Source organism: Echinops telfairi, unplaced genomic scaffold, assembly GCF_000313985.2.
Source record: "Echinops telfairi isolate 266 unplaced genomic scaffold, ASM31398v2 ScPeMD7_4225;HRSCAF=4972, whole genome shotgun sequence".
Taxonomy (NCBI): domain Eukaryota; kingdom Metazoa; phylum Chordata; class Mammalia; order Afrosoricida; family Tenrecidae; genus Echinops; species Echinops telfairi.
In genome coordinates, this window is record NW_022108124.1 from 24,564,676 (window position 1) to 24,574,786 (window position 10,111).

At 38.4% G+C, this 10,111-nt stretch overlaps 1 protein-coding gene across 3 annotated transcripts in view; it reads left to right on the plus strand.

Annotated features, from left to right (window-relative positions):
- Positions 1-9,374, plus strand: part of PLSCR4 (phospholipid scramblase 4) — a 54,918-nt gene extending 45,544 nt beyond the window's left edge. For 2 of the 3 annotated variants that reach the window (XM_013006116.3, XM_045295092.1), the window contains exons 7-9: positions 2,435-2,596; positions 5,895-6,053; positions 7,147-9,374. In XM_013006116.3, the coding sequence (XP_012861570.2) occupies positions 2,435-2,596; positions 5,895-6,053; positions 7,147-7,194 (369 nt within the window). In that variant the 3' untranslated portion in view covers positions 7,195-9,374. The remainder of the gene's footprint in view (positions 1-2,434; positions 2,597-5,894; positions 6,054-7,146) is intronic. The other variant, XM_045295093.1, reaches the window with a different exon arrangement.
- The last annotated feature ends 737 nt before the right edge of the window (positions 9,375-10,111 follow it).

Sequence of the window (10,111 nt, forward strand, 5' to 3'; positions counted from 1 at the left end):
ATCCGTTCGACACCCCGTGATCATACAGGTTGATATGTTGTTCGATTTCTTCACCTTTATAGTGCAGTTAATAATAGTCCCTATCTCATAGAATTGTTTTGAGGATTAACTGGTAAATAAATGCATCCTGCAACCTTTGTCCCACAACCTTATCTAGATTTTTTTCAAAATGCGTCTGTTTTACTTGAACTTATATGTGTATGTTTATTTGTATATGGTTCCAACCAATTTTAGCAATATGGGGGGGGAAAACGGGGAAATTCCTTTGATAACCACACCCACCTCCTCCTCAGCCTTCATCTTTTCAACTTTCTTTCCCCCAACCTTCATCTTTGACTCCTTGAAAGCACTAACCTTTACTCAATTTCTATAATTTTTTTCGCTTCATAATTAGTATAAATTAAATGACCTAGCATGTAAACTTTGGCGACTGGCTATTTTCACTTAGTGTTAATACCTTGAGAATCATCTAAGGTGTTGCTTGTAACGTATTCATTTTTTATGGTTTACTATCATGTGAACTTTCAAACATATCAATTTCTTTTTCTGCAACTTTGATGAGATCTTAGTTCTTAGAAACTATCAAATGTATGTGCATGTGCAGATGTGTGATATGTGAATATGAATGATTATATCTTGATTTTACAACCAATGGATCTGAGCGGTCCCACTCACGAGGACTTCTTGAGGACACAGCCACCCGAGGCCAAACCGCACAAACGTGGGCCTGCACCATCGCACAGTTGTTGTTATGTTTGAAGTCGCTGTTGCAGCCGCTGCGCCCGTCCATCTGTTTGAGGGCTTTCCTCTTTTGCATGGACCCCGGACTTTATGAAGCATGATGCCCTTCTCCAGGAACCGGCCCCTCCTGGTAACATGTTCAAAGCACTGAGACAGAGTCTCGCTGTCCATGCTTCCACGGGGCATTTTGGCTGTCCTTCTTCCAAGACAGATTTATTCATGTCTGTGGTACATTCAACATTCTTCACCAGCACCATAATTCAAAGACCTTCTTTCATCTTCCGTGTTGATTGTCTAGTTTAGGCATGCATAGAAGGCCATTGAAAGTGCCATGGTTTGGGTCAGGCGCACTTTTGTTCTCAAAGTGACATCTTTGCCCATAAACATTTTAGAGAGGCCTCGACAGCAGATTTGCATAATGTAATATAAATCGCTTAATTTCTTGACTGCTGCTTCCATGAGTGACTTCTGTGGATCCAAGTAAGTTGAAATATTTGATAACTCAATATTTTCTCCACTTATCATGATGTTTATTAATCCAGTTGTGAGGACTTCTATTTTCTTTACATTGAGGAGTTATCCATACTGAAGGTTGTAGTTTTTGATCTTCATCATTTATTAGTTCAAGTCCTCTCTGCTTAGGTCATCTGCATGTCACGGGTTGCTAATGACTCCTTTTCCAATCCTAATGATCTCAAACTCTCACCCACTGCCATGGCAACGGCTTTGATTCATAGTGACCCTATAGGACAGGCTAGAACTGCTCTTCTGGATTTCTGAGACCACAACTCTCTACAGGAGCAGAAAACCTCCTCTTTCTCTTACAGAGCAGCTGGTGATTTTGAACTGCTGACCTTGCAGTTTGCAGCCCAATGCATAGCCACTGGGGTTCGAGAAATTCCTAGAAATGTGGCTATGACACCATAGAAATAGAAATTTTACATTGAGCTTAATACCAAATGAAAATCGTTATGACACTTTTATTCTTAAAAGTAAATCTTAGTTTTTCCATAAAGGAATATTGTCAAGAAAATTAAACTGAAGAAGTATAGTTGATAATATCTTGTAACCCCCATATGGCTTTATGGACACGCATACGCCATGGGATTCACTGTATACTCTTTCAGAGTGCCGTGTTTCTCTTGCGTTTTGTTTTATAATTACCTGATTTCAGATGTTATTTTGCCCTGAATAAAACTCAGTAGGTTACCTTGTGACTGATACATGAATCCCATCAGGACGCGTGACTCTTTTAGATCAAGAGAAAGGCATCCGTTGTGTTAAAGCATGCAGTAGGAACATCAGTGTGTTTGTATCCATTCCCATGACTCTAAGTCCCACAGGGTCCACATGGAGAACACAGAGCTTGAGGAACTGGGCCGTTTGTCGCACACGTTGAACAATCACCCTGCTCTGTCCTTAGGGACATGTGGCCTCATTTCTGCTCGTTGTTCAAGCCAGGTAAAGAGTGGCCTGGGTTTTGCCTTCTTGACTTATCTAGCAAGTCATACAGCCATGAGAAAGGCCCATGGAAGATGATCATTTCTCCACAATCACTCCTTAGTCTTAGTGTGACTTAAGACCACATCTCGGTTATGGGAGCATGCGTGTCAGTGTACACTCATTTCTGCGTGTGCATATGGATGTATGTAGATATGTAACATCCTGCCTGCTGTGCTGACTTTATGTGCAGATGGAGGTGCAGTGTCCTCCGGGTGTAACCATCGGCTATGTCAAGGAACGCTGGAACTTGTGCAGGGCAGTGTACAGCATACAGAACGAGAAGAAGGAGAATGTGATGGGAGTGCGTGGGCCGTGCTCAACCTATGGCTGTGGTTCGGATTCTGTTTTTGAGGTAATTTAATCTTAGCCTGGGAACCAGGACTACCCCGCAGGGTTGGCTGCTACCTGGATGGGCAGTGCTAGAACTCACTAGCTGCCCCACGAGAGACGGGTGTGGCGGTGTGCGTCTATAAAGGTTGAGGGCCTCAGAAACCCTGTGGGGCAGAGTTTGACTCAACAGTCGAATTTTGTCTTGTCTTTAATCTCAATCTAGTATTTTTTTAACATATATGAAGAGACCTCAGAATGATTCAAATTTCTATTACTTTTTTCCCCATATGAATGAAATGTGGTTTAGAAAGTCACTTATAAAATGGTAAAATAGCATAAGGAATTAGAACAAGTCGATATCAAAAGATCTTCACGTTACCATTAGTGGATTGCTTACTTTCTTCCAAATGTGACATTCTTTGCCATCTCATTGCTGGATAAAGATCAAAAGAGCAAGTGACAATTTAAAACATTAAATCTGCTAAGAGTAAGTAGCTTGACATTTTCTTTCACTTATACTTGGCTGCAGTTAATTAATATTTTTTTCCAAATATTTTGAGGTTGGTAATATTAGTACTGAATTGTCAAACTGCTCGATACTGAACTGAAGATTATGTGAATTACTTATTTGTAGGCTAGAAGCCTCACTGTTTCCTCGGGAATAGAACAGCTCTGAAACTCACAAAAGATCACATTAGAGTATTTTCTAAAAAAAGTGAAAAGAAAGTGCTTCCATTGCGCCTTTATCCGAGTCCCTACAAAATGATGCTTTATTCCTCATTCGAATCTGGCAAAGGCTCTATCTGGGAATATTTTCCACACCAATTAAAGAGCCCTTTCTGGATGTCTTGTATTCCATTCGAAGCTTACCGTGTACTACAATGCCACCCCACTCTAAAGGAAGAACTCCCAGCAAGTCGATTCCAGTTCTCGGTGCGCCCAGGGGTTACAGCGTAGAACAGCTCCATAGGGGTGTTTTGTGCCTGTATTTTCTACAGAAACAGTTCAGTAGGCGTCTCCCCCCACTCCCCCTCATGGTTTCCCTAGGTAAGTTCAAATCTCCAACCTACAGGTCCTCAGTAGCCAGTCACAAACTATTTCTGCCAGCCAAGTTCTTTAGGTGTTGCTCATTTAATAAAAAGCCATTGTACAGAGATCAAAAATGCAAATAAGCCAAATGGTGGGAGGCTCATACACCCCACCATATGCCACTGGGCTAGTTTGGCATGCGGGCAATGGCACTGTGGCAGTGCCAGGGTTCTGGTTTAGAAGCTGTCCTATTTGGGGTCCTGGGATACCTTAAAGGAGATGGTGAATGTAGCCACCAAAAGCCTGGAGTTTGCGATCTCTAGTGGCTGGAATGGAAGACTCCCTCAGAGCCCCAACCCTTTGCTATATCAAATAGAAGTAAAGAATGAATTCAAAACAGTCGTCCTCCAGCAGGCCCCTGAGTGATGCATTTTAAGGATGAAAAATGTCATTGGTGTGAAAGTTTCAAGAAATATACACCTCTTCATGTCACTCGCACTGGTGTCACCCAGTATGGTCATTCTTGGAGTCACACTCCCCTCCATGCACTTATCAGATCTTAGAGGATCCTTAGCAATGTTTACTATCAATTCTAATCACAGGACAGTATGGGATAAGTATAATTGTAAATAGTTTATGTGTCATATTTCTTAGATTACATGACTATAAATGCAAAATTGCTTTGAAACACTTTTATCACAGAATTATATTATTAGGACTAAAGACTTTACTTTTCTCTCCTCCTTTTTCTTTAATTACTTGCTACTTTTTTTTCCTCAAAAAAATTGTTACACACTCAAAGATAACACTTCCTGCATTATTACAGCTAAACCACCAGAAAAATTAACAAAATCAACAACTACAGAAAAACACCTGTAGCAACAACAACCTCTGCACGTGCCTGCGGAATCGCAAGAGGAAATCGCAGGGTTCAAAGTATCTGCGTAATGGGCTCATCAGGACAGCTCTAACTAGAGTGTTCAAAAGGAAATTAACTTTGACACTGCACACAACAAATTTTAGTGTTTTAAATTTGCATTTCTTTTTTTCCAAAACTATTTTATTGGGAGTTACTATTAATACAGTTATTATCAATCCATAGCTCAATCATATCAAGTAGTATTATACAATTGTTACCCCAACCAGTTTCAAAAATTCTTTTCCTTCTTGAACTCCTTGATATCAGCTCCCTTTTACCATCCTCATTCCGCCCCGAAACCACCTAATAACCCCTTTTCTACTTGCTGTCCCTGGTTCATCAATCCTGGTCTTCAGATACTGGAAAACAAACATATAACAAAAAAAAGAGGGTCACTCTAAATGACTAAACACATCTGAGATAAGCTCTAATATGAACTAAAAAAAAAACCACAGAAATTTGTGAAAACCAGATCAGGCCTAACGTGCACCAGAGGGGGGATCAACTGACAAGGTTTTAACTGTTCACATCGGGTTGATCATTTGCACCCTCTATACTCCTCTCTCCATAGCACTCTGGTAACCCCTTTCCTCCAATCCCTCTATTATGGATCAAGGAAAATCCCCAGAGGCTTATTTCCTATGTAGAGCTCGCAAATGCATCTTGGGCCCCCTTGTCATCTAGCGCCTTCCGCAAAACAGATTCTCACTGGTGAAGAAACTAGATGGTGCCCAGATAAAATAACATCTGGGGGGTCTTAAAAGCTTGTTTCCAAACAAGCAGCCATCTAAGAGAGATGTCAACTAAGTCCTCATGGAAGAAGCACACCAACATCAGAGACTGGCGGATTATAAATAATATAATCTGAAGTCAAAGGACGGACTAGTATCAGAGCCTAAACTGTACAAAACTTTTTATGCACAGTCGCTTTAGTATGACTCAAAACTGAGGTCTGCAAAGCAACACCACCTCTGTGGTGCCCCTGCATTTACCCAGCTCAGGAGGGAACCACCAGGAGGGTAGCAGGCTGCCCATTGGGCTGCTATCACCAGGTCAGCAGTCGAAACCACTCACCACTTCTCAGGAGAAAGATGAGACTTTCCACTCGTATGAAGATGAGAGTTCCAGTCTCGGAACCCCACAGGGGCAATTCTTCCCTGTCCTATGTGGTGACTGAGTCAGAAAAGAGCTGGTGACAGTGAGTTTGATTTGAAAGGTACTCTTCTTGGCCATAACTTAATTTGTCAATTGGAATTATGTAATAATGTACCCTTTCACTGTGGTTATACTATTTGCATGTTGCCTAGAAGGAAGACCCCAGTGTGTTTCAACGACTTTCAATCTTCATAACCTCACATTCTTGTCTTTGTAGATCAAATCTCTCGATGGTGTGTCTAACATCGGAAATATTATTAGAAAGTGGAATGGCCTGATATCAGCAATGGCAGACGCAGACCAATTTGACATTAACTTCCCCTTAGACCTGGATGTAAAGATGAAAGCTATGATCTTTGGCGCTTGCTTCCTCATTGTAAGCTTTTCGCTTTTGGTTTATCCTAAAAGTTTTGTTCTTTCTGATGAGAAGCAACTTAGGGTCATGGAAAGAGAATGACCTTTGGAGCTACAATACCTCCTGGCTGTGCCACCTCCACCTGATGTGACTGTGCCACATGCTCCGTGTACAAACCTCAGGCCCCTTGTTTGTGAACTGGGTAGAAAAACATCTCTTGTTCAGAGTTACGAATATTACTGCCCTGTATGTAAAATGGCCAGCAGAGTGCTTGGAACATGTTAGCCTCTACAGGGGTTAAGTGTCATCAGTGCACACTACTTATCAGGCTCAATATTCAAGATGACCGATGCTAGGATTTCTGAATGAAAGAAAGTGAGTCAAAAGCTGGCTTCCTTTTCCTCCCTCCTTACTGCCCTGCCATTAGCGGACGATCCTTAAACTTGCTAGCACTCCATTGCCTTTCCTGGATTATATAACACATCTATGGATTATATAAGTAACATTGATAATACTTATTTTAATAATCGAATCAAAATATAACTATTGGTAAATTTAAAATATTTAAAACATAATTATCAAGTTCTTTCCCTTAGTATTAACATTTTAGCAAATTGGTGTCTAAAATGGAAAGTTTGTTGACTACCATCAGTTCCAAGTCTGTAATTACTGCTCCACATTTTAGATTCTCCATAAAGGTTTCTGTAGATGGATTTATGCTTAACTTGAATCCAAAATTGCTTGATAAAAGGATAATATTCTGAGTACTCTTTTCAAATTTGATACAATGAAGTACTTGTCATTATTTCTGCTTTATAAATTGTTCACAGATAAATTGCACCCACTTGAAAGTTATAGAAACTGACTTAAAACTTGCTAAAATACATTTCAGTGTCATATATTCATTTATTAAAAAAACCCACCACATTCTCATTTTTCTAAAAATAATTTAGTAATTATTTAAATGTACTTACTCTTTAAAAATGATTTCATTCTAATCTTGTTCTCCTGTAAAAAATATTACTGTTAATAAAATCAAATAGAAATTTTCTTATTAGATACCTAATAATTGATCAATATTATATATACATTATTATTGTTTTTTCACTTCCAGGACTTCATGTATTTTGAGAGGTCTCCACAACGGAATTCAAGAAGATAAAGGACACAGCAAAATCAAAATTATGATTAATTAAAAAAAAGTTGTTTTACTTGGAAGAGTTTACAGTTAACCCTCAGTTATTTGCAAGTGAATTTTTGTGCTTTGTGGGTTATTTTATACGATGTTAGCTTTGACAAATGGGTTAAGAGTACGAGAATAAGAAGGTAAATTCAATGTTGAGCATCCATCTGTTTGGTAGGCAGGCATACACCCTGAAAATGCTGTTGCTCATTAACTACATGAACGAAGTCACAATAGGCCTGAACACACAAAAAGCAGAAGATATGGGAAAGTGAGTCCTAAAGCTTTTACACTAATAAATAATGGGAAAAGAATGGCTCTCTTGAGCCTCTTTGTGGGGAAAAAAATTAGTGTGGTACCCATCTACAGCCACCTCCTACCCTCTCCTGTCCATCAACATGTCCTTTACTGAAGACATTACTGTCACTGCAGACCAATCTGACCCTGGATGAAGAGAATGAAGCCCAGAACTCACTGCCATTGAGTTGATTCTGATCCATAGCGACCCTCGGTAGGGTCCCCAAGGCTATCAGTCTTGATGGGAACAACAGACAGCTTCCTCTTCTCGTGGTTGGTGGATGCATTTGAAGCAGCAACCCCATACTTTAATAGCACTGTGAGGGCTCCTTTAAGGATGACAGAAATACTATATATTTTTTACTGTACAAGGAAAATTTTACTTGGACTCAGTATATGAAAATTTCATTTTGCAAAACTTATAAAGTTTGGTTCCATTACAAAATAAATCATGTCTCTTTGGTATAAGGTTTATATTGACAGTGTATGTATTCTCATTCATTATCAAAGACAATCAGGCTCTGTGTATGTATAAAAACAGGATCAGACTGGCAGGAAACGAGTTGACAAAGTTTCAATCCAGCTAGATAGTGCCCTGATCAGAGACTTGCAATGAATACAACACTTAACTCTCTTGGTCAGAGATGCCTAAAGTATGAAATGCAAAAGTATGTGAAAGAGAAGTTGGGCCTGCTCTCTAAAATTGCCTAGGGCATCTCAGTCTCTCATTTGATGTGACACAAAGAAGAAGATACTTATTTTTTTTATTCAAGAAGATCCTTGACAATTTGTGTGCTGTTCTAGGGCAATGGTTGGAGTTTTTGTTTTCAGATTGTTTAAGGTGACCTGCTGTGTAGCACTTTATAAAAGAGAAAACTACAGATTCTGACATGGCTTCATGTTGCTCCATTGCCTTTTTATTTACACAATAGATAAATCTATCTATTTCAGGAAGAAAATAAAGCTATCATGTTCTTTCTTGGTGATCCACTATATCTGAGTAAAGCTTAGTTAGGATAGTAAAATATAATATAGTAACAAATAATCATCAATTGTACTCGATTATATAAACTAAGACTGTATAATTGAATATACTCTATTCAACTTATCTTTATTGCACTTCAGCTCTTTGTCTGCATATGGACTGCATATGTTCTTTGAAGACAACCAGTTCGTGGAACAGAATATATTCTGCCTGATATTAAAATTTTAAAAGCCTGGGTGTTTTTCTGGGCTGGATGAGGCCTTTAGCTCATAATTCTTTTTGAAATTAAAGTAAGATGCTTTGTTTTTCAATTGTAGTCATCCATTCATATTAAGAGTTGTTTTGCTCCGTTTCTTGTAATGTTCATTTTTATATGCTACTAATTAAAACAATTTTTTTGAGCTGTTGCTATCTAAAATAGTAATTCTTCTGCCTTACATTTGGAAATGCAATCACAATCTTGAACAGACACATATTCTGTTTCCTGTAAATATGTATGACATTTTATATATAAAATGTGACAAACAGAATTCAAAACAGTTACCTATATAAATGTTTCATTTCTACTAACCTACATTCCCTACATACAAAGACCTGCTGCTTAATACTAAATGTAGCTATAGTTAGCATCGGTCATGACATTCAAATGTTTGCTTCAAGTTTTTGTGGGATTAATGTCTTTTACAGTGACATTTTCTATTTCTTTAAAAAATGTATATTTTATACTACATAATATAATTTCTATATTTCTTAATGGTGTTCCAGTGTGCCAAAACGATGAGGTTGATTTTAAACAAGCAGCAACGATCCTATGAAATTTGTGTATTGCCATGCTTCATATTGTTTTTTCACTTTTAAATAAACATAATATTCGGTAGCAAAGTCGTTTTTTCTTTTTTTACTTGTGTTAGAAACTTTGAGTACTTTTTCTCAGACGGGTTTTTGAAGTAATATTTTCATCTTCAGGTGCGTTCAAGATCGCTGCTTTCTTATTTAAATGTAATGCTAATAAAGTGGATCCTGTAACTTGTTCATACTGGTGAGTAGCTTTCTGACATAGCTTTGTTCTTTATAAATGCTTACTGCAGATATCTTTATTTAAGAGACACGTAATTCTCAAACATGAGTTTTAACATCAGGGTTATTCAAGCAAGCTGCTAGAGCTTGCAACTATCTTTGAAGACTACATTAAAAATTTGTTCACAATGAATACTCTCCACAAATTACATAAAAAGATGATGAACAGATAAGTTGACTACCTGGATTCTCCAGCCATTGAGATATTAATTTAAGTCACCGAAGAGACTGGAGTAGCTCTCAGGGTATGGCCTCTTGCTTCTATTGACTGTTGCCAGTTGACTGCTTTTCACCAGCACCACTCCCCAGTGTTCAAGATTTAGTTTGTATTGCAATAAGCAAGCTTGAGACATCCACAAGTCTGGATTTAATAAACCGATATCAAATTCAGCTGATGGCTAGTTGAGCTAATTCTTTTTTTTTTTTAATATTTTATTAGAGGCTCATACAACTGTTATCCCAATCCATACACACATCAATTGTGTAAAGCGCATTTGTACATCGTTTCTCAAAACATTTTCTCTCCACTTAAACCCA